This window comes from Pristiophorus japonicus, chromosome 7, assembly GCF_044704955.1.
Source record: "Pristiophorus japonicus isolate sPriJap1 chromosome 7, sPriJap1.hap1, whole genome shotgun sequence".
NCBI classification, from domain to species: Eukaryota; Metazoa; Chordata; class Chondrichthyes; family Pristiophoridae; genus Pristiophorus; species Pristiophorus japonicus.
In genome coordinates, this window is record NC_091983.1 from 137,238,276 (window position 1) to 137,263,070 (window position 24,795).

Consider the following 24,795-nt stretch of genomic DNA (forward strand, 5'->3'; position numbering starts at 1 on the left):
AAGACTTCCACTCCATTAATGTACAGCTCGTGTGTGACAACATGCACCGTATCATGTCAGTCGATGCAAGTTACCCTGGGAGCACCCATGATGCGTTCATCCTTCGCGAGAGCATTCTATTTGCCATGTTTCAGCAGCAGCCAGAAGGGCAGAGCTGGCTACTGGGAGACAAAGGGTACGGCCTTGCCTTCTGGCTCATGTAACCCGGACGGAAGCTGACCGGGAAAACAACATGTCGCACACGAAGCATCGTAGAGAGGACCATTGGCATCTTGAAACAGCGTTTCCATGCCTGGACCATTCCGGAGGCTACTTGCTGAGATTGTCGGTCAGTTCACTGCTGTGTGCTGCATGCTGCATAACTTAGCCATCATGAGGCAGCAGCAGCTGGTAGTGGAAGACCCACCTGCGGCGAGAATGGCTGATGATAATGATGAGTAAGATGCAGATGATGAGGAAGCCATGCAACTATCTGAACCTGGAGCACGACGGCGGAGGAGGGCGGGTCGTCGTGCCCCTTTAACCATTGCTTGAGCCTTGCGCCAGCAGCTCATCCGTGAACGCTTTGCTGCCTGAAGGCTCAGCGGCAACTATTCCACATGGAACATCTTTACTGTTTGGACCTGTTCCGTAATGTTGTGTTGTGGTTTAATGGAACAAATGATGGAAGTGATTCTTGTTTACATCAAAAGTTGTGTTTAATAATGGACCAAATAATGTAAATGATTCAGTTCTAATTTAAAATATATTTCATTCAAAAATTTAACTAACATCTGTACTTAACTTAAATAAAAATATTCTTGTATCAAACTTTAAAGTTTTCAGTTAAGATCACTTAAAAACTTTAAGATCACTCACTAACTTTAAACTTGTAAATCAAAAAGTTTTAATTTGAGAACAGTTACAACAGTAACAATAATAACATGAGCAGCAAAGAAAGGCTGCACTCATCTCTCCTCCACATTATTCTAAGACCGCCCGCACCCTTGGTCTTGGTGACTCCTCCACCACCCCTGCCCGCAGGCAGTGGCGTCGTGTTTCTGGAGTTGGTGTTGTGTATGGAGAAAGAGTCAGACTGAACACTGTGAGCTCAAAGAAAAGTGTGACCTTAGTCTTTTATTGCAGGTCTCCAGAGTGCCTCTCCAACCTGTGAAACCTTCTTAAATACCTGTGCTCCCAAGGGATTATGGGATCTCTTGTGACTCCAGGGGATGAGCCCTCTGGTGGCTGTACAGAGTAAATACAAGTCCAGATATATAATAACATTCCACCCCGCCCCCCCCCCCCCCCCCCCCCCGCCAAAGTCAATAGTGTAACTATTTACAATGTGAGTCGATCTGGGGCCCTTGTCCTGGTTGACCGTCTCGGTGTGAAAGCTGGTGTTGTTGAATCATTTGCTGGGCTACCTGGTGTGTTGGGCCCTGCAGGGCTGCTGTGGATGATGGGTTCTGCTTCGTGGTCAACCGTGGTGCCGGTTGCCACTGGTGTGTAAGTTGGGGGATCAAAAAAGGCAGGGTCCAAGGTGGGTTGCTCAGGATAGTCCGTGAATCTGACTTTGATTTGGTCCAAGTGTTTCCGATGAATGAGGCCATTTGAAAGTTTGACCCGAAACACCCTGCTCCCTTCTTTGGCCATGACAGTGCCGGGAAGCCACTTGAATTTAATACAAATACAGGATCATTGATTTCAATCTCACGTGACACATTTGCGCTATCATGATATGCACTTTGTTGAAGCCGCCTACTCTCTACCTGTTCATGCAGATCAGGGTGAACTAACGAGAGCCTTATCTTAAGTGCTCTTTTCATGAGCAGTTCAGCAGATGGCATCCCAGTGAGTGAGTGTGGTCCCATGCAGTAGCTAAGCAGGACTCGGGATAGGCGAGTCTGCAATGAGCCTTCCGTTACCCTCTTCAAGCCTTGCTTGATGGTTTGCACTGCTCTCTCTGCCTGACCATTGGACGCTGATTTAAACGGGGCAGATGTGACATGTTTGATCCTGTTACGGGCCATGAATTCTTTGAACTCAGCACTGGTAAAACATGGCCTGTTGTCGCTCACCAGGACATTGGGTAAGCCGTGTGTGGCAAACATGGCCCGCAGACTTTCAGTAATGGCAGTGGACATGCTAGCCGACATTATCTCACATTCAATCCACTTGGAGTACGCGTCTACAACCACAAGGAACATTTTACCCAACAACAGTCCTCCATAGTCGACGTGTACCCTAGACCACGGTTTGGCGGGCCAAGACCATAAACTTAGCGGCGCCTCCCTGGGTACATTGCTTAACTGCGAGCATGTATTACATCTGTGAACGCAGGACTCTAAGTCCGCATCGATACCAGGCCACCACACGTGGGATCTGGCTATCGCTTTCATCATCACGATGCCTGGGTGGGTACTGTGGAGGTCATTGATGAAGGTGTCTCTGCCCTTCTTGGGGACCACTACTTGATTGCCCTACAGAAGGCAGTCTGCCTGTATAGACATTTCATCTTTGCGCCGCTGGAACGGCTTTATCTCTTCCTGCATTTCCACTGGGACACAGGACCAGCTTCCGTGAAGCACACAGATTTTGACTTGAGATAATAAGGGATCCTGGCATGTCCAGGTTTTGATTTGTCGGGCAATGACGGGTGATTGCTCACTCTCAAATGCTTGCATAACCATGGCTAGATCTGCGGGCTGCGCCATTTCCACCCCCGTGGTGGGCAATGGCAGCCTACTGAGAGCATCGGCGCAGTTTTCTGTGCTTGGCTTGTGGCGGATGGTGTAGTTGTATGCGGACCGATGCGTTGGTATTTATCCCTTTGCTCTCAGAAAACAGGGATATAAGTGGCTTATGGTCAGTTTCCAATTCGAATTTTAGCCCATGCAGGTATTGATGCATTTTCTTTACCCCATAGACACACACTAACGCTTTTTCAATCATGCTGTACGCTCTCTCAGCCTTAGACAGACTCCTGGATGCATAAGCAACCGGTTGTAGTTTCCTGAAATCATTAGCTTGTTGCAATACACACCCGACGCCATATGACGACGCATCACATGCTAGTACCAAATGCTTACATGGATCATACAACACAAGCAATTTGTTTGAGCATAACAATTTTCTCGCTTTTACAAAGGCATTTTCTTGGCTTTTGCCCCAAACCCATTTGCCCCCTTTTCGTAGTAAGACATGTAGTGGTTCTAGCAGGGTGCTGAGACCCGGTAAGAAGTTACCAAAGTAGTTCAAGAGTCCCAGAAACGACCGCAGCTCTATCACGTTCTGTGGCCTCGGTGCATTCTCGATTGCTTCCGTCTTCGTGTTGGTGGGCCTGATGCCGTCCGCCGCAATCCTCCTTCACAAGAACATCACTTCAGATGCCAGGAAAACGCACTTCGAGCGTTTTAACCTGAGCCCCATGCGGTTGAGTTGACTAAGAACGTCCTCCAGGTTCTGCAGGTGCTCGACTGTGTTCCGTCCTGTGACCAAGATGTCGTCCTGGAATACCACGGTGTGCGGGACCGACTTCAGTAAACTTTCCATGTTTCTCTGGAATATCGCCGCCGTTGATCGGATTCCAAACGGACATCTGTTATAAACAAAAAGGCCCTTGTGCGTGTTGATACAGGTGAGGGTCTTCGATGTTTCCTCCAGTTCCTGCGTCATGTAGGCTGAAGTCAGATCCAGCTTCGTGAACGTCTTTCCTCCCGCCAGCGTTGCAAAGAGGTCGTCGGCCTTTGCTAGTGGGTATTGGTCCTGCAGGGTGAAACGATTGATAGTTACTTTGTAATCGCCACAGATTCTGATGGTGCGGTCTCCCTTGAGGACTGGGACAATAGGATTGGCCCATTCGCTGAACTCAATCGGTGAAATGATGCCCTCTCTTTGCAGCTGGTCTAGCTCGATCTCTACCCTTTCTCTCATCATGTACGGTACTGCTCTTGCCTTGTGATGGATGGGTCGCGCCCCCGGAATTAGGTGGATCTGCACTTTTGCTCCTTGGAATTTCCCGATACCTGGTTCGAACAGCGAAGGAAATTTGTTTAAGACCTGGGCACACGAAGTGTCATCAGCAGGCGATAGCGCTCGGGTGTCGTCAGCGGGCGATAGTGCTCGGACGTCGTCCTAGTTCCAGTGTATGTTTCCCAGCCAGCTCCTGCCGAGCAGTGTGGGACCATCGCCCGGTACCACCCACGGTGATAGCTTGTGCACCGCTCCATCGTAGGAGACCTTTACGGTAGCACTGCTGATTACAGGAATCCGTTCTTTCGTGTACGTTCTTAGTTTCGTGTGAACTGGAGATAAGACTGGCCTTGAAGCCTTGTTGCACCACAACCTTTCGAAAGTCTTTTTGCCCATGATGGATTGGCTCGCGCCCGTGTCCAGCTCCATTGACACCGGGAGTCCATTTAGTTCAACATTCAGCATTATTGGGGGACAATTCGTGGTGAATGTGTGCACCCCATGTACCTCTGCCTCCTCTATCTGAGGCTCTGGTTCATCATGATCCTCCGTGGATCTGTCCTCCTCTGCAACGTGGTGGTCTGCAGGTTTAACAGGCTTAGCAGCTTGCCTGCACACTCGTCGGAGGTGTCCCATTGTTCCACAGCCCTTGCAAACGTACTCTTTGAATCGGCATGAATGGAAATGATGATTACCCCGCAGCGCCAACAAGGTGTTAATGGCCTTGCATTCATCACCCTTGATGGTGGACTCTGAGTCATCTGCGGATGTGCAGCTTACAAGTATGTGTGACCTGCCCCATCCATTACAATTCGAAAACAACATCACTTTGTTCACAGTACTTGTAGCAGCACTTGTGTGCTGAGAGATTTGCTTAGTATTGTCACTGGTGGCAATGAACGCCTGGGCTATCGCTATGGCCTTATTCAAGGTTGGGGTCTCGACAGTCAAAAGTTTGTAAAGTATGGTTTCATGGCCAATGGCAAGTATGAAAAAGTCTCTGAGCATGTGCTCCAAATGTCCTTCAAATTCGCAATGTCCTGCAAGGCGTCTTAGCTCGGCGACATAACTCGCCACTTCCTGGCCTTCAGATCTTTTGTAGGTGTAGAACCGGTACCTCGCCATCAGAACAGTTTCCTTCGGGTTCAAATGCTCTTGGACCAGTGTGCACAAATCGTCGTACGATTTCTCCGTGGGTTTCGCTGGAGTGAGCAGATTCCTCATGAGGCCATACGTTGATGCCCCACAGATAGTGAGGAGGATCGCCCTTCGTTTGGCAGCGCTCTCTTCCCCATCTAGCTCGTTGGCCACAAAGTATTGGTCGAGTCGCTCCACAAAAGTTTCCCAATCATCTCACTCCGAAAATTTCACCAGGATGCCCACTGTTCTCTGCATCTTTGGGTTCGCTATCTGTATCTCGTTGCCAGTTGTTGTGTATGGAGAAAGAGTCAAACTGAACACTGAGCTCAAAGTAAAGCGTGACCTTAGTCTTTCTGCAGTTCTCCAGAGTGCCTCTCCAACCTGTGAAGCTTCCTTAAACACCTGTGCTCCCAAGGGATTATGGGATCCCTTGGGACTCCAGGGGATGAGCCCTCTGATGGCTGTACAGAGTAAATACAAGTCCACATATATAACAGTTGGTACCAAGCTTATTCTTTCTAACATCTCTGGTAATTCGCAACTGCTGATGTGGTGGGGGCGGTGGTAGGGGTGCAGGCGGCAATGTGTAGGGCCTGGCTTGGGGCTCTTCAGAGGCTGGTCTGAGGATTGCAGTGGGAGTGACAGTTGATTCTGTCAATGGGTGCGGGGTCTGGGTGTGTTCCTTTATTGCAGCAGCTAACTCCAACATGCCCTCCCTCATGCGCCCTGACAGTGTCTCAGCTACCTCTAACATTCCTCCCTCATGTTGAACAAAAGTGTCTCAACTACTTACAACATTCTCTCCCTCATGTTCACTGAGAGTGTCTGAACTACTTGTGACATGCCCTCACTCATGGTCCTGGACATCATTCCCATTTCTCATGAGAGTGTTGTTACTTCTCCCGACAGTCCCGATACCTCATCACCCACCCCACTGATGGTGTCCAGGAGTGATCACGTAAGGTCAGTGCTCTCCGCACTCATTGCCATCATCTGAACCACATCTGTTAGATCCTGCACCTCAGGAGAGCGCGGTCGAGCTCTCCTTCCCCTCCTCACCACGGGTGTGGCTCGCAGCATCCCAGTGGGACACGTAGCCTCGGATGGTTGGGCCCTGGGTGTGCCTCACTGCACCCCACAGGAATCCCCAGCCTCGGACGGTGGGAAACCATGGAATGTCCCACCAACACTTAAACCACTACTCAGGGAAGGAGCTTGCAACTCAATGGGCCCAAGTTTCCACAAGAAAAAAAAACGGGCGCCCCTCCGAGCTGGGCGCCGTTTTTCGCGCCTAAAAAAAATCCTCGGTATTCTCCACCTACTTACAGGTCCTCTGGCCCTCGGCGCAACCAGCACGAGCTGTGGGGGGGGCGGCGCCAGGTCCCGGCGCTGAAAACAGTGCCGGGACCTCTGCACATGCGCGCTACAGTCGGTACGCAAGTGCAGTAGCTCCAGGCGCGAACTGTGTGGGAGGGGCCCGAAGCACGCAGCCCCTAGCCCTGGCCGAATGGCCTCACTGGGGCTGCGTGAATAAGGCTCCTCCCACGGCCAGCTCCTGCTCCCCGACCCACCCCCCCCCCCCCCCCCCCCGGACCTGACTCCCAGACTGGATCCGATCCGACCTGACCTCCCATTCCCCCCCCCCCCCAACTCTCTCTCTCTCCCTCCCTCCCTCTCTCTCCCTCCCTCCCCCTCTCTCTCTCCCTCCCTCCCCCTCTCTCTCTCCCTCCCTCCCTCCCTCCCTCCCTCCCTCTCTCTCTCTCTCTCTCTCTCTCTCTCTCTCTCTCTCTCTCTCTCTCTCTCCCCCCTCTCTCTCCCTCCCCCCTCCCTCTCTCTCCCTCCCTCCCCCCCCTCTCTCTCTCTCCCTCCCTCCCCCCCCTCTCTCTCTCTCCCTCTCTCTCTCTCTCTTTTCTCTCTCTCTCTCCCCCTCCCGCTCAGCGGCACGAACGGCTGCAGAATTCTCCCTGGCTGAAGCACTTTCACACAGGTAGGAAGATGGTTTATTTAATCTTTTCTTGGCTTATAAATGTTTATTCAGGTTGGATTTATTTGTATAATATTTGTAGAAGTATAAATAAGGATTTATTGTAGAATTTAATGAGTTCCCTTCCCCCCCCCTCCCCCCACCTCGTTCTGGACGCCTAATTTGTAACCTGCGCCTGATTTTTTAATGTGTAGAACAGGTTTTTCAGTTCTACAAAAATCTTCACTGGCTCCATTCTACTTTAGTTTGGAGTACGTTTTCACTGTGGAAACTTTCAAATCAGGCGTCTGTGGCCGGACACGCCCCCTTTTGAAGAAAAAATTCTGTTCTAAACTAGAACTGTTCTACCTGACTAGAACTGCAGAAAAAAAATGTGGAGAATTGTGATTTCTAAAATAGTCCGTTCTCCACCAGTTGCTCCGAAAAATCAGGCGCGAATCATGTGGAAACTTGGGCCCAATGGGTGGCACCTGCACCTCCTCTGAAGTGAATACACCAGTAGGGACTTCATCCATCACCGCCCCCTCCCCCTCATCCCTATGCTCTTGGTCTCGAAGTTGGGATTGGAAGATGTTATCTTCAGGCTCATCCTCGTCTGAATATTCTTCTGCATCGTCAGGGATGGCCTCAAGTTCTGCAAAATATAACAGAACATAGATAAATGGTTAGCAGCAGAGGAGGGGGCAGGGTGGGTGGCATGAGTATACTCACACAATGCAGGCAGCAGGCTGATTGAAGGACTACGATGAATGATAGCACATTGCATCAACCGGAGCGTAGCTGACAGAGACAGCCCCATGAACCGAAGCATGGTTAGCGCACAGTGTACTTAACATTTAGCAAAGCCAGACTGGAATTTGCAGGACTTACCCTCTCCCTCGAGTGTAGCTCCGGCTTGTACAGTGGTGGTTACTTTTCCACCGGCCGGACCCATCAAGCCAGCGATCCACTCCTCCAAGGGTGTCAGTGGGTGCAGATTTGCCGGGCCTCCTGCTGTTCGAGTTCTTTCCCTTTTGTTATGTGCCACCTTCCTCTGCAAAGATGAAAATACAACTTTTTGGAGAGGGTGTCTTTCTGCTGGGTGGGACAGCTGCTCATATTTACATTATAATTGAATAAATAAAAATATTACTTACACTAACTACTTGACCAAGGTCCTGCCACTATTTACACTGGCCTCCAGATCTCGGGGTGGTCACCATTGCACAGTAATCTTCTGCAAGTTGGTTCCAGCGTTTCTTCATTTCTTTTGGTGAAACTTTTATGTTACCTCTGCTGGTGTCCAGCTCCTGCCGTCTGGCCTCAATTACAGTAACTAATGGATCCACTTCATCCTGCAAGAAATTCTTGGTCCTTGCACCGCGTTGCATCTTGTATTACAGCTCCGATTTTTCCAATGTTCTCACTCAACATTCTCACACACACAACTGGCTCTTGAAAAATGGCTGGTTGCAGACCGGGAGCTGTACTGCACATGCGGGCCCATAGGAATAATGTCAAAACGTCCTATTTTTTGCGCATGTGCCGAAGGTGCGGTGTCGTTTTATTCGGCGCAGACATCAGGCTCCACCGCCCTCCCCCCCCCCCCCCCCCCCCCCCACGAGGCGACTGGACACGCTGCGCGGCACCAATTTTGAAAAATACAGCGGGGAAACTTGGCACAAATATTTTTGGAGTATTTCTAGCCTAGAAAAATGGGCGTAACCCTGGCAATACGCCAAAAAATGGCTTTGGACATAATTGAGCCCCTTGACTTGTTGATTCACTTCTGATTTTCCATGAAGTGTGTCTCATAGCTTCAAAAAGATTCTTTAGATGGAACAGGACAGGCTGAGCTATGCTTACAAAATTTGACTGGAACAAAGGAAATATAAATCTATCTCTTAAATTCAAACAGAGCTTCCAATAACATACATATTCAGACAAATCACACAGGCTGCGAAAACTTGAATTGGTACACATATCACAGACATAACTTCTATTCTGGCATCATTGTGCATCTAAACAAGGTGGGCTATACTCGAGGTGCACCTAATATTGGGCTCGGGTCTTCTTATCATCGAACCGGCACGCTGTGGACACCTAATGGGCATCCCCCGGCAGGTCGTCTTTGGAGGCGGGCAAATGGTTTTAATGTGGGGTCAGCACGTTTAATTCAGGAACAGTGTGGATTATAGGAGCATTAACTTGGCAATATGTCCAGAACAAATTATCCAGAATGGAGTCTGGATTGGTATTAGCACAAATCTGAGTCCAAGTAAGTAAAGAATTGCAACGAACTAAATCTGTTTGAAATGCTTGCTAATGATTTTTTTTTGTTCTCTTTTTCAGAGAAGACTTTGAAGAAATATTTGATATCATAATCACAAATGCTTTGAAGCCAGGTTTCTTTATACAAATACCACAACAAAGACCCTTTCGAACTCTTGGTAAGTTCTAAAATCCTCTGAAATTAATGAAATATCTTAAATAAAACCATGCTGAGGAAATGATTTCATTGGGTAGCTGCTAATTCAAACCTAGTGTGAAGGGCACAGGGATTGTGGACTGCTGATCATGTTTGTGAATTCTATCAGTTCTCGCTACCTCTTTCAATGCAATCCAGAATACTTGTCTGTAAATAAAACTATTTTAGGGCTTTATAAAAGATTTATTAGCCAAACCAAGCTGTGTTAGTCAGGCATATGCAAGCCGGATCCTGTGACCGGAGGGGCTGCAACATAGCTGATGAACATAAGCTGCTTTCCAGTGTGTCTGTGAAATGGAATGCCACGAATACCAGTAAAGCTGAACGACGTGCTTCTATACCAACAGCTGCAGTCTAGCCAACTTTTAGAGACCAACAATTCCACTAAATTTACAAGGCAGCATTTTTTTCTTTTGTTCTGAAAAATGAATGACTACGTGTTCATTGGTATAAAAAAGTTAAATCCACTCCTCTGCTTTTCAAGATGTAATTGGTCAAGGTGGGTCCTAGTAGAAAGTAGTTGCCTCACATTTAGAGACTTGCATGTAAAACAATATTAATTAAACCAGAAATGTTTTTATTGCAAATAATTTTATTTTCCTCCCCTCCCCCTCGATCCTAAAGACTTAATCAGCCCACACACTGGGCCCAAGCAGAACGGCGCACCTCCGAGAGGCCCGCCTATTTTGTAGAATTAAAAGCGCACATAAAACTTACCTCGCGATTCTCGGTGTTCAGCAGGCCTGTTTAGCAGTCGGCGCGGCACAGCACAAGCAGATGGGGGCGGAGATACAGCCCTGTGCTGAAAAGAGTGCCGGCAGCTGCACACGTGGGCAGTGGAGTCTCCTGGCCCTCCCAGCGCGTCCTGCCTCCGGGCGACCCTATCCCTGGCCGAAGGGACGTCACGATGTTCACTGCCGATATCCCGGACCAAGTGGCCTGCCTGCCTCACTGTCCGTCGCTTTGGAAAATCCCCTAACTTCCCTCTAACTTCCCTTCCCACCACACCCCCATCTCTCGCTACCTGTGCCTAATTTCTAAAGTGTATGCAAGGTTTTCTGAGCATACAAAAGTCGACACTTACACTGTTCTAAGTTAGTTTTGAGTAACTTTTTGCTCCTTAAACTTGCAGGCGTAAGTGGCTGGTAACGCCCCCTTTTGAAAAAAAAACTGAAGTAAAACTAAACTAAACTAACTCACTAGAACTGGAGCAAACTAAATACCGAGAATTGAGATTTCTAAGATACTCCAAACCTATTCTTGGGCCTGATCAGGAAATAGCATGTGCAATGCAAAGAAGCCTTACTGTGTCTCGATCTTTCCTGCTGGATTTACCCTTTACAGGAGGGTTCCTTATACAGGGACATAGGTTGTTACTTGGTCATTTTGGGACTGTTTTCTTGAACAAGGCTGCACTCTGATTCTACAGAAATTGTTGGTTTGTTCAAGTTTTAACACTTTCACAAAGGCAGGTCAGGGGAGCAAGCAGTTAACGACATGTCCACTCTACGGGCCCAAGTTTCCACATGATTTGTGCCTGATTTTTAGGAGCAACTGGTGGAGAACGGACTATCTTAGAAATCGCAATTCTCCACATTTTTTTTTCTGCAGTTCTAGTCAGGTAGAACAGTTCTACTTTGGAACAGAATTTTTTCTTCAAAAGGGGGCGTGTCCGGCCACTGACGCCTGATTTCAAAGTTTCCACAGTGAAAACGTACTCCAAACTAACTTAGAATGGAGCAAGTGAAGATTTTTGTAGAACTGTAAAAACCTGTTCTACACATTAAAAAATCAGGCGCAGGTTACAAATTAGGCGTCCAGAACGAGGTGGAGGGGGGGGGGGGGAAGGGAAGTCATTAAATTCTACAATCAATCCTTATTTATACTTCTACAAATATTATACAAATAAATCCAACCTGAATAAACATTTATAAGCAAAGAAAAGATTAAATAAACCATCTTCCTACCTGTGTGAAAGTGCTTCAGCCAGCCTCACAAGTTCGTTCGTTCGTTCCCGATGGCAGGGGGGGAGGAGGAAGACGTTCCCGACGGTGGACGGGCCCGAACGCAGCGGTGGTGGGGGAGGAAGCCGTTCCAGACGGCGGGCGGGAAGGAGACAGTGAGAAGGCTGCAGGAAGCCTCGGTGCTGATGGCAATGTGCTTTTATTAAAAAATGTTCAAAAATTAAACAGCTACAAAGAACTACAAAAATGGCCGAGTGCCAATGTTTCCTTCACACTGCGCGAACGCTCCAACGCGCACGCGCAGCGTTGCCGGCAGGAAAAAAACTAATTTAAATAGTACCCGCCCCCTCCCACTTACAAAATCGGCGCGAGTGTAGGCTCCGCCCCCCTGGGCGCCGCGTCAAACAGACAAGGAGCTGCAGGGCTCTCCAGAATCGCGAGTTTTTTTTCCGGCACCATTTTAGGCGCGAAAAACGGGCGCCCAGCTCGGAGGGGCGCCTGTTTTTTATCGTGTGGAAACTTGGGCCCTACATCTCATAGGCAGGCTCCTTACTGTTGCAGCAGGCACAAGTTTGTTGTTTAGGATGCTTTCTGGAAGGATTGAATCTCTGGTGATCATGCGGATTGCTTTCTAACCTTCCTTATAATACTTCCACCTTAGGACAGCTTGACATTGAAGTGCCAAACCCTTCCCCCAATGTCTTTTGGGGTAGCCTACTCCCTAATTTATTCAGATAACTTAACTTGCTCTCTAGCTTCGAGGGCATGCCAAGCTCATTCCCAGCTTTACTTTTTAAAATTTTATTCCTGTGGGAGGACATTATTTTTGTGTGGCTTTCCACAGGCAGAAAATTTGGGTCAGCGATAAGCCTTGTGTGTTTGTGAGATCGTGAGGAATATACAACTTTGGTGATGAAGGATAGGATAAATGGATTCCCTTGCTGAAATTTTTTTTGGTAGATGATTCCAGCCAAATAACAGAGACTAGAGAGGTCCTTTGTTTGCAGAACAGCTAAAAATCCAAGTTAAATTACAAGCACACTTGGCTGAACTGCCATAGTCCAGATGGCTGCGCCTATGGAATAATAAAGCGCTTGAATGAATTCCATCGTGCCCGTGAAACTTTCAGAGCATATGTGGAGCGGATAGAAATGTTTTTTGCTGCGAATAGTATCATCGAAGTCCCCGATGATGAAAACCGTAACCGGGTGGTGTTGGAAAGAAAACAGGCTATTTTCTTGACTGAAGCCCGAGGTGTATGAAACCCTGAAAAATGTGCTTGTTCCCGTCAAGCCAAAGGATACATCACTTATGGAGATTCTAAACAAGTTAGAACAGCACTATAGTCCCGAGCCCCTGGAAATTGCTGAAATTTATCGATTTGGAATACGAGATCAGTTAATTGACGAATGTATCAGTGAGTACATTGTAGCATTCACTGTCATTTCAGAAACTTTTAGGACCGAGCATTGTGTGACCGCTTTGTTTGTGAGATGAAAAATTAAGCAATCAGAAGAAAGTTATTGACAACCCATAACTTGACTTTTGATTTAGCTTGACAGACAGCTATGTCAATGGATATGGCCGACCAATATTCTCGAGAATTTCGTACCATTTCCATCGTCAGACAACCGAGGTTAATCGCCTGCAAGTTAAAAGTAAAAGGAAGTTGGGCCCCAAGGATTCATCATCTGGCAATGGTAACGGTGCATTGAAGGCATGCTATCCGTGTCTGGGACAACACATTGTTCAAAGTTGTCCATATATGAAGGCAGAGTGTTTCTTCGGCATGAAAACTAGGCATGCCGACTGAAGGGTAAACCAACTTTCAAGGCTATAAGTAGAAATCCCCAGGGACTACAAAGCATGGAAGAAAAGTAACAGGATGAAGAGATACACGTCATCAGGAGCACGGGGGTATCTAACAGCCATTCGAAAAGTATCATCATCTATGTAGATGTTACAGGAACCAGGATACCTATGGAAATCGACAGTGGTACATCCGAGAGCATACCGGAATCGCTATATCTCGACATATTGCGGGATTTCCCATTGGAGAAATCCAAGATAGAGCTGTGAGGCTACTCAGTAGGTCATATCACCATACCAGTGAAATACAAGGATCAATTTCAGAGTTTGCCTCTCTTAGTAGTGGCAGGAAACAAGCCTGATTTATTAGGAAGAAATTGGTTGGGATCACAGAAGCTGGATTGGAGTGAGATTTTTCGTGTTGAAAAGAGATTTGCATCGAAGGATGATGTCATCAAGTAGTATCCGAAGGTTTTCTGCGAAACAGGCAGTCTGATCCAAGGCTTCAAGGCGAGTGTCAAGATACAGAAGGACGTTAGACCAGTTTACTACAAGCCACATCCCATACCATATGCACTAAAGGAGAAAGTTGAGCAAGAACTCAAAAGACTAGAGACTGAGAACATTATCTCTAAGATAGATCTACGTAATTGGGCTACACCTATTGTTGTTGTACCTAAGTCCGATGGTAAGGTAAGGTTGTGTGGGGATTATAAAGTAACCGTAAACCAGGTTCGAGAGAATAATCTCCCCAATACATTACCAAATGTAGAAGATTTGTTCACAATGCTGACAGGTGGTCAGATCTTCTCAAAGTTAGATCTCACAAATGCCTACTTACAACTTGAACGAGATGAGGAGTCCAAGTCATGCTTGACTTTAAATACTCATCTAGGCCTATATCAATTTAATAGGCTACCATTTGGAGTGTATTCTGCCCTGCCATATTTCAAGGAGTGATGAACCAGATTTTGCAAAGCATTGAAGGGGTAGTATGTTATTTAGATGACATACTCATTTCAGCAACAAACAGGCAAATTCATAATAACATATTGAATGAAGTGCTCAAATGGCTGGAGAAGAACAGAGTACGAGTGACTGCTCGCAAGTGTGAGTTATTCCAAAACTCAGTGGAGTACTTAGGGCACAGAGTAGACAAATATGGTTTACATCCAACTAAGGGAAAGCTGGATGCAATCAGAAATGTACCCACTCCCAAGGATGTCACTGAACTTCGATCATTTTGAGGTTTTTGGACTATTGTGGGAAGTTCTTACCAAATTTGGCTACAGTGTTACATCCACTGAATGAGCTGTTGAAAAAACAGGTCCAGTGGAAGTGGTCAGAAGAATGCAAGGCGTGTAAAAGCCAATTGGTAGAGAGCACCATGTTAGTTCTCTATGATGTATCTAAAGAGATTCATGATAGAGGTAGAGTAAAAAAGAGAAGTGTGAAATTAAATCAGAAGGTGAGAGTGAAGAACCATCACCATAAATGGTTAAAGTGGTTACCAGGAAGAGTGGTGAAGATATGTGGTCCTCGCACATATTTGGTCAAGATGTTTGATCATGGACAGGTTAGGTTTGTTCACATTGATCATATTTTACGACAGATGTGGAAAGAGTTGAAAGTTGGAATGATTCAATTATTTCTGACTCATCAGATAGACTTATTACAAGTACAGTACCAGTTGTATATCCAACATTAAATGTACTAGAAACAAGTCCAAGAGAAAGTCAGAATTTAAGTCCGAGTCCAAGTCAGGCAGACAAACAGTCTGAAATTGTAGAGAGTTCATATGTAAATCAAAGGCATCCCTTGGAGGAAAACTTTCCTCAGGATCAGCCTAGAATGAGTCTAAGTTCGACACCATGTTTGGAAAGTTCTGTTCGAGAGCGAAAGTAATCTCTCCGAAACAGAAAACAAGTGGTTAAGTTTGATTTGTAAATATGGCAAAATAAGTCCATGGGCTAGATTTTACACTTTTGTGCAGATCGCCCAAAAATGGGCGTTATTTCCGGCGTGGGCGGTAAAAATGGGTTTTCAGATCGCTGGCTTGTCATCCATTCTCAAAGCCCCTAGTCTCCATTCTTGAAATTGGCCGTTACCACGAGCGATATGAAATGGGTGTAAGCGTTAAATCTCTTTGACCTTCTGCCATAAAGTGTCGCCGTCCTTAGCAACGGCATGGCAACTCCCATTTTCCCCGATTCAGGAGGTCGGGGGTCATCATTACATGCGCAGAAGAGAAGAAAGGGAGAGAGTGGGAAGAGAGGGACTGAAAGAGTGTGTGGCTGTGGCATGTGCTTGTTTGGCTGTTGTGGGAGGCACGAGGGAGATTCACCAGCAGCAAAAAGCCTACTAAGCACCAAGAACAAATAATATATAATATGGAAGGGATGGAGGAGGCCCTGGAGCTGGTAGCCAGGAACACTGGTAGCAGAGGGCTCCCAGTGGTCCCGGAGCACGGCACTGCACCCCAAGGTGCTGCAGCCCCATTGCCAACGACACATGAGAGCCAGGAGCAACATCTTGCTTTAGGCTCAGAGCACGTTTCCACCTCGAGACCGTCCTCTCCCGTATCCGTCCACGCAGCGGTTCGGCCGTCATCCGGCGCCCCCCCCCCCCCCCAATGGAGCATCGCCTGAGGAACTCCTCAGTCAGGCGGCTTGGAGTCAGGAGGGGAAGGGGTAGAGGTGGTGAGGAGAAGCGGGGCTGCGGGGGGGGGGGGGGGTGGGCAGGGCGGGGAAGGGCTGGTTTTTACATAAATACTTATGATTTCAGACAAATGTTCGATTTAAATGTTTTTTATTTAACAAAACCTTGTTGCGCATTGGCTCAGATAGCTGCACCATTACACGCTGGTGATTCCTTAACCTCAAAGGGTATAATTACACTTAACTTCAATCAACTTAAACTTTAACTGTCACCAAGGTGATGCCCACCATTGATGTGTGATGTATGACCTTGTAAATACCAGCAATGTTCTTTCAGGCAAAGCGCTCATTGATGAGCTCCTGACGTAAGAATCTTGCATCTATTATGCCATCGTGAATGCCCTTTCATGCGGTCTACAGGGGGGCGGGGGCATGACTTCAGCGTCAGCCTGATTGTCTAGGCCGATGTTAGCGTCCACCTCCTCGTCTTCCTCCTCTTCTCTCTGCTGAGGTGGACTGTCAGACCCTTCTGGCAATTATTGTCTCCTCCTGATAGCCAAGTTGTGCATCATGGATCACATCACCACGAGTTGAGCTACCTGCTCAGGGTGTTATTGGAGCTCGCTTCCTGAGTGGTCCAGCCATCTAAAGCGCTGCTTAAGCACTCCAATGGTTTTCTCCATGATATTGCGAGTGGCTCTGTGGTTCTTGTTATATCACCTCTCGGCTTTCGTGTGGGTGTCACGCAGGGAAATGTGGGATTGGTGATCCTTTATCTAAAACCACACAAGAGTCAGATGTGTAAGTTGTATATAGCGCCTGGCTGGAGTTTATTATCATCACAAAAAGAAGCCATGATACGAAAGCAGCAAGTATTTCCAGTCATATTCTTTTGTACGTACCAAGATTGCCAAACAAACAGAGGCAGATTTGAGTCGTATGTAGCTAAACATTCCTAGTGACAAAATATTCAGGAGAGTTAGATTAAGAATAAATTGGGTGGGGTCACAGTGTGACTGGAAGATCCTGTGCAGCAATAGAACATATGCATGTCCTGAAGGTTCCATTAAGACAGATGGATAGTGAAGGGAAGTGATACCTTACAAGCTACAAAACAGTGGAAATGAGATAGAAGAGGAATTCTGCAAAACTATTCAGAGAGATATGCAAGAACAACAGGGCAATAAAATTGAATCATTTTTAACCATTCAAAGACAGACTGGAATAAAGGTAATGCGTGTGATCAAACTGGGGAACGCTTTTTAGAAAGCATCCAAAACTTCTTCCTGGATCAATTTTGGTTGTAATTTAACACTGAAAGAAGCATTGCTTCATTTCGTTCTGGGAAATGAAGTGGAACAAATAACTGATGTGTGAGTAGGAATTGGGAAATAGTGACCACACCATAGTTAGGTTCATTGTAAAAATAGAAAAGGATAATAAAATGTACTTGGCTGCAAAAAAGCAATGTTCAATGTGATAAGAAGGGATCTGATCCAAATTAACTGGGTAAAAAAAGTATCAAACAGATCAAAGATCAGTAGTGGGAAAGCTTCAAATGTGAGATAGAGTACAAAATAAATACATTGTTAGAAGATGGAAAAAAAGTATATTGAAGAAAAAACTTCTGAGAGTAACTGCTTAAACCACACTTCCTTGCATTGTATGATGAAGTGTGCCCATGATGCCTAGTTGGCACTGAATTGCCAATGCATCCAAGCCACAATGATAGTAGTTGGGTGCTACTCAAAGGTTTTGCCAGTTCCTGTCTGTTCACCCACCACTTTGCTGCAGAAACCATGGCTGACAAACAGTCCGCTTTGCCTGCAATCAGGGTGTGTATCATGTGACCTGTCACATCTTTCCCTTGAGCAGGTTAGATACCTAAAATAACCTCACCCCGAACACGGGTGTACAACTGTTTGCTGGCCACATCAGGCATTCTTGTGTCGCTGATCCTACATTCACTGGATAAAATATAGTTTTAAATTCAAATTGTGCAGTGAAATATGAGCTTTACCTTTGCTTAACCCCAAAATTCCTCCATAGCCAAGCTATTTCTTTGGTTCTTGTCAACATTTTTAAATATCACTCTTAAGATTCTGTTCATTTTAAATTTTAAGCATTTTAAATTGCCTTCAATCCACAACTAATATTCAAAGATCTAACCACTTGTCATCACAGGGGCAATTGGGGGGTTTTGCACGAGATAGTCTGTCAGTTTTAGTGTCACCAGTCACACTCATAATGAGACCTCGCATTCCTTATAATCTGGAGTATACCTCTTAGTATCCAATATCTGTTTAAATAATGGCATGAATCAGGGATCATAACACAGAATCCTACTCTATACTGGCTATGAAATATAACACATGCTGGCAGATGAATGTACCAGCAGCTAGTTTGTTTTACATAAAATACAAAATGAACTATACAGTTTTCACAATAAGAACCATCAATTTCACTATGCTCCTCGGTTATGAAAAATAATAAAGATGCAACTTACCATCACCCCACAAATAGGCTTATTTTTCTAGCTTATCTTTTTAAATGTTGACAGCTTCCTGCTGGTGCTGCAAAAACATAAACCACTGTGGGACAGGGAGAGAGAGTGATCCCACTTTTAAGTTGATGAGATGGGTGGTTCAGCCTACAGAACCAGCAGTCAAAGTTATTACCCTGAGGCAAATGCCTACCTTTGATGTATGAGCGCAAGACTCCCAGCATCTGCTTAGTTGAAGCTTTCCATATGCAAATGGAATGGAACAACACCTGGACCCTGAGATGTTACAAGGAATTATCTTCCGACAGTCGCTCGAAATGTTTTAGATTGTACACAGCAACCCTTCCTTAAAACAGCTAATTAGCATTTCAAGTCACTATAGTAATCAGAATTCTGACTGAAAAAATGGTGAATCTCGCATCACAGAAATATTACAAGTTTTTAAAAAATCAACTCCAGCAACTCTACCAAAATCCAATTTGTTACACCCATCAAGCTTGTCCCATCCATAGTGCAATGATATGAACAATTGACCCACTCCCAAAACATGTAATCACCTGGGAGACGAACAGAGAAAAATGCTCGTCAGTTCAGAAAAGACTCAGGGAAATTCTTCTCCAGCTCCCTAACTAAAACCAGCAAGGCTTCAGTTACCATGGCAGCCAATAACTCCTTTTAGAAGTGAAAATGTCAAAAGAGCAGTGTCATATTTTCAACTGCATATATAAACAAAAAGCAGTTTATCGCTTCTGTGGATAGTACAGTTGAAAAATCCTTGATGGTAATGACTTTTAAAGCAAAGTGTCCTCTACTCACACAGTTTTTGCAGTGAGCTGCCTCCACATCACCATCATCGTCATAGGCAGTCCCTCGAAATCGAGGAAGACTTGCTTCCACTCCAAATGTGAGTTCTCAGGTGACTATACAGTCCAATATGTGAATTACAGTCACTGTCGCAGATGGGACAGACAATCGTTGGAGGAAAGGGTGGGTGGGGAGTCCGGTTTGCCACACGCTCCTTCCGCTGCCTGCACTTGTTTTCTGCATGCTCTGAGTGACGAGTCTCAATATAGGTAAAACTCAATCTACCTTATTTGGCTACTGCCATAAATGCCTTGCCTCTGATCGCATTCCTTCCCCCTCCTCAAATCCCATGTCCTACCCATTAGCAAGAATTCTTACTTTCATCTCTGCAACATTGCTACCACTGCCCCATCTCACTGCCACTGAAACCTGTTGTGTATCTGTAAAGCATGCATTCCCATATTCCGCCACCAGGGAGCGCATCCCCTGAAGTCCCAAGAGATCTCAGCATCCCTGAGGAGCACTGTATATAAGCCGGCCCCTAAGGCCTGTTCCTCACTCTGGAGTGGCTTAATAAAGACTGAGGTCACTCTTACTTTAACCTCCCTGTGTTAGTCACATCTGTGTTAGGAACATAATAACTGGCGACGAGTATACGAATCCAATGCAAAGATGCAGCAAACTGTGGGCATCCTGGAGAGGTTCTCGGAGGGTGAGGACTGGGAAGCCGATGTCGATCGGCTAGACCAGTACTTTGTAGCCAACGAGCTGAACGGAGAAGGAAGCGCTGCAAAAAGGAGAGCGGTCCTCCTCATGGCCTGCGGGGTACCGACCTATAGCCTCATGAAGAATCTTCTGGCTCCTGTGAAACCCACAGATAAGTCATATGAGGAGCTCTGTACACTGTTTTGGGAGCATCTTAACCCGAGGGAGAGCGTGCTGACGGCAAGGTATCAGTTCTACACATGCCAGCGATCTGAAAGTCAGGAAGTGGCGAGCTACGTCGCCGAGCTAAGGCAACTTGCAGGACAATGTGAGTTTGATGGCTACCTGGAGCAAATGCTCAGAGTCTTTTTTGTACTGGGTATTGGCCACGCGACCATCCTACGAAAACCTTTGACTGTAGAGACACCGACCCTCAGTTGGGCCATTGCGATAGCACAGGCGTTTATGTCCACCAATGATAACACCAAACAAATCTCTCAGCACACAAGTGCTAGTAATGTTCATAAATTAACTGGAACTGTGTTTGCGAGCAGAAATGTACAGCACAGAACCCACGAGTCTGCAACTACCAGCAGGCCTCAGGTGACCCAGATGACTCAGAGTCCGCAACAAAGGATGAATGCAAGGCAATTCACACCTTGTTGGCGTTGCAGAGGCTTCCATTCAGCCTATTCATGCCGCTTCAAAGGGTATGTTTGCAAGAGCTGTGGAACAATGGGGCACCTCCAACGAGCTTGCAGACGAGCTGCAAGCTCTGCAAAATCTGCTAACCACCATGTGGCAGAGGAAGAACGGTCCATGGTGGATCAAAGCAATTTCGAGCCTCAAGAGAGGTACACGGAGTGCACACATTTTCAACGAAATGTCCACCTATAATGCTAAATGTAAAATTGAATGGCTTACCCGTAGCCATGGAACTGGACATTGGCGCTAGCCAATCCATCATGAGTAAAAAGATGTTTGAGAGACTGTGGTGCAACAAGGCACTCAGACCAGTCCTGAGCCCCACCCACACGAAACTGAGAACGTACACCAAAGAGCTCATCACTGTCCTGGGCAGCGCCATGGTCAAGGTCACCTACGAGTGCACAGTGCACGAACTACCACTCTGGATTGTCCCGGGCGATGGCCCAAACTGCTTGGAAGGAGCTGGCTGGGCAAAATCCGCTGGAACTGGGATGACATCGAGCGTTATCACATGTCGATGAGGCCTCATGTACCCAGGTTCTGAACAAATTTCCTTCCCTTTTTGAGCCAGGCATTGGAAACTTTTCCGGGCGAAGGTGCGGATCCACTTGGTTCCAGAGGCATGACCCATTCACCACAAGGCGCGAGCGTGGAAGAGGGAGAGAGTGGAAATCGAGCTGGACAGGCTGCAACGCGAGGGCATCATATCCCCAGTGAAATTCGGCGAGTGGGCCAGCCCGATTGTTCCAGTACTCAAAAGTGATGGCACGGTCAGGATTTGCGGCGATTATAAAGTAACTATTAATCGTTTCTCGCTACAAGACCAATACCCGCTACCTGAGGCAGACGACCTATTTACGATGCTGGCAGGAGGCAAGACGTTCACCAAACTCGACCTGACTTCGGCCTACATGATGAAGGTGCTGGAGGAGTCTTCGAAGGGCCTCACCTGCATCAACACGCACAAGGGACTGTTCATCTACAACAGATGCCCGTTTGGAATTCGGTCGGCTGCAGCGATCTTCCAGAGAAACATGGAGAGCCTACTCAAGTCGGTACCATGCACGGTGTTTTTTCAGGAAGACATATTGGTCACGGATCGGGACATCGTCGAGCACCTACAAAACCTGGAGGAGGTCCTCCAGCGACTGGATCGCGTAGGGCTGCGGCTGAAGAGGTTGAAATGCGCCGTCTTGGCAACAGAAGTGGAGTTTTTGGGGAGAAAGATCGTGGCGGACGGCATTCGGCCCGCATTCGCCAAGACAGGCTATCAGGAACGCGCCGAGGCCACAGAACGTCACGGAGCTGCGGTCGTTTCTGGGACTCCAAGTATTTTGGTAACTTCCTACCGGTGTTTAAGTACCCTCCTAGAGCCCCTACATGTGTTATTGCGTAAAGGTGAGAACTGGGTATGCGAGAAAAAAACAAGTAATTGCTTTTGAGAAAGCCAGAAACATTTTATGCTCCAACAAGCTGCTTGTATTGTATAACCTGTGTAAAAGACTTGTGCTGGTATGTGATGCATCGTTGTACAGAGTCGGGTGTGTATTACAACAAGCTAACATTGTGGGGAAGTTGCAATCTGGCGCCTATGCCTCCAGGAGCTTGTCTAAGGCAGAGAGGGCCTACAGCATGATTAAGAAAGAGGCATTAGCGTGTGTGTTCGGGGTAAAGAAAATGCATCAGTATCTGTTTGGCCTCAAATTTGAGTTGGAAACCGATCACAAGCCCCTTATATCCCTGTTCGCTGAAAACAAGGGGATAAATACTAATGCCTCAGCCCGCATATAAAGGTGGGCACTCGCGCTATCAGCATATAACTATACCATCCGCCACAGGCCAGGCACCGAGAACTGTGCAGATGCTCTCAGTTGGCTACCATTGCCCACCTCGGGGTGGAAAAGGCGCAGCCTGCAAACTTGTTGATGGTCATGGAAGCGTTTGAAAATGATAAATCACCTGTCACGGCCCACCAGATTAGGACTTGGACCAGCCAAGATCCTCTGCTGTTCCTAGTAAAAAACTGTGTACTGCATGGGAGCTGAGCCAGCATCCCCGTTGAAATTCAAGAGCTAATCAAGCCGTTCCAGCGGCGAAAGGATGAGCTGTCCATTCAGGCAGACTGACTATTGTAGGGTAACCGCGTAGTGCTACCCAAAAAGGGCAGGGAGACGTTCATCTCGGATCTCCACAGCACACATCCGGGTATAGTAATGATGAAAGCGATAGCCAGATCCCACATGTGGTGGCCCGGTATCGACTCTGACTTAGAGTCCTATGTACGGCAATGCAGCGTGTGTGCTCAGTTGAGCAACGTGCCCAAAGAGGCACCACTAAGTTTGTGGTCCTGGCCCTTCCGACCATCGTCAAGGATCCATGTTGACTATGCGAACCCGTTTCTCGGTAAAATGTTCCTGGTGGTGGCGGATGCTTTTTCAAAATGGATTGAATATGAAATAATGTCGGGAAGCACCGCCACCATTGAAAGCCTGAGGGCCATGTTTGCCACCACGCCTGCCTGACATACTGGTCAGTGACAACAGGCCATGTTTCACCAGTGCCGAATTTAAAAAATTCATGACCCGCAATGGGATCAAACATGTCACCTCGGATCCGTTTAAACCAGCCTCCAATGGGCAGGCAGAGCGGGCAGTACAAACAATCAAACAGAGCCTTAAACGAGTCACAGAAGGCTCACTCCAAACCCGCCTGTCCCGAGTACTGCTCAGCTACCGCGCGAGTCCCCACTCGCTCACAGGGGTGTCCCCGGCTGAGCTACTCATGAAAAGGACATTTATAACCAGACTCTCGCTGGTCCACCTCAACCTGCATGATCAGGTAGAGAGCAGGCAGCAGCAACAAAATGTAAACAATGGTCATGCCACTGCGTCACAGGAAATTGATCTGAATGACCCTGTGTATGTGCTAAACTATGGACATGATCCCAAATGGACCGCGGGCACGGTGATAGCTAAAGAAGGGAATAGGGTGTTTGTAGTCAAGCTCGACAATGGACAAATTTGCAGAAAGCAGCTGGACCAAACGAGGCTGCGGTTCACAGACTGCCCTGAACAACCCATAGCAGACACCACCTTTTTCGAGCCCACAACACACCCAAAGGATCAACGACACCACGCCGGACCAGGAAATCGAACCCATCACGCCCAACAGCCCAACAAGGCCAGGCTCACCCAGCAACCCTGCAGGGCCAACAACACGCCAGCCCAGCAAGGGCACAGCCAACACACCAGTACAGACATTTGTACCGAGGCGGTCCACCAGGGAAAGAAAGGCTCCCGACTGCCTCACCTTGTAAATAGTTTTCATTTTGGGGGGAGGGGGGGAGTGATGTTGTGTATCTGTAAAGCATTCACCCCCATGTTCTGCCACCGGGGAGTGCATCCCCTGAAGTCCCAAGGGATCCCAGCATCCCAGTATGTAAAGAGAAAAAGGTTAGTAAAGACAAATGTAGGTCCCCTGCAGTCAGAATCAGGGGAAGTCATAACGGGGAACAAAGAAATGGCAAACCAATTGAACAAGTACTTTGGTTCAGTATTCACTAAGGAGGACACAAACAACCTTCCGGATATAAAAGGGGTCAGAGGGTCTGGTAAGGAGGAGGAACTGAGGGAAATCTTTATTAGTCGGGAAATTGTGTTGGGGAAATTGATGGGATTGAAAGCTGATAAATCCCCAGGGCCTGATGGACTGCATCCCAGAGTACTTAAGGAGGTGGCCTTGGAAATAGCAGATGCATTGACAGTCATTTTCCAACATTCCATTGACACTGGATCAGTTCCTATCGAGTGGAGGGTAGCCAATGTAACCCCACTTTTTAAAAAAGGAGGGAGAGAGAAAGCAGGGAATTATAGACCGGTCAGCCTGACCTCAGTAGTGGGTAAAATGATGGAATCAATTATTAAGGATGTCATAGCAGCGCATTTGGAAAATGGTGACATGATAGGTCCAAGTCAGCATGGATTTGTGAAAGGGAAATCATGCTTGACAAATCTTCTGGAATTTTTTGAGGATGTTTCCAGTAAAGTGGACAAAGGAGAACCAGTTGATGTGGTATATTTGGACTTTCAGAAGGCTTTCGA

The 24,795-nt window shown here is 47.0% G+C and overlaps 1 protein-coding gene across 1 annotated transcript in view; it reads left to right on the forward strand.

The window, feature by feature from the left end:
* The window catches only part of nt5dc1 (5'-nucleotidase domain containing 1), a 796,921-nt gene that overhangs the window by 596,803 nt on the left and 175,323 nt on the right, over positions 1 to 24,795 (forward strand). Inside the window, exon 8 of the mRNA XM_070885335.1 lies at positions 9,410 to 9,507. Within this exon, the coding sequence (XP_070741436.1) occupies positions 9,410 to 9,507 (98 nt within the window). The remainder of the gene's footprint in view (positions 1 to 9,409; positions 9,508 to 24,795) is intronic.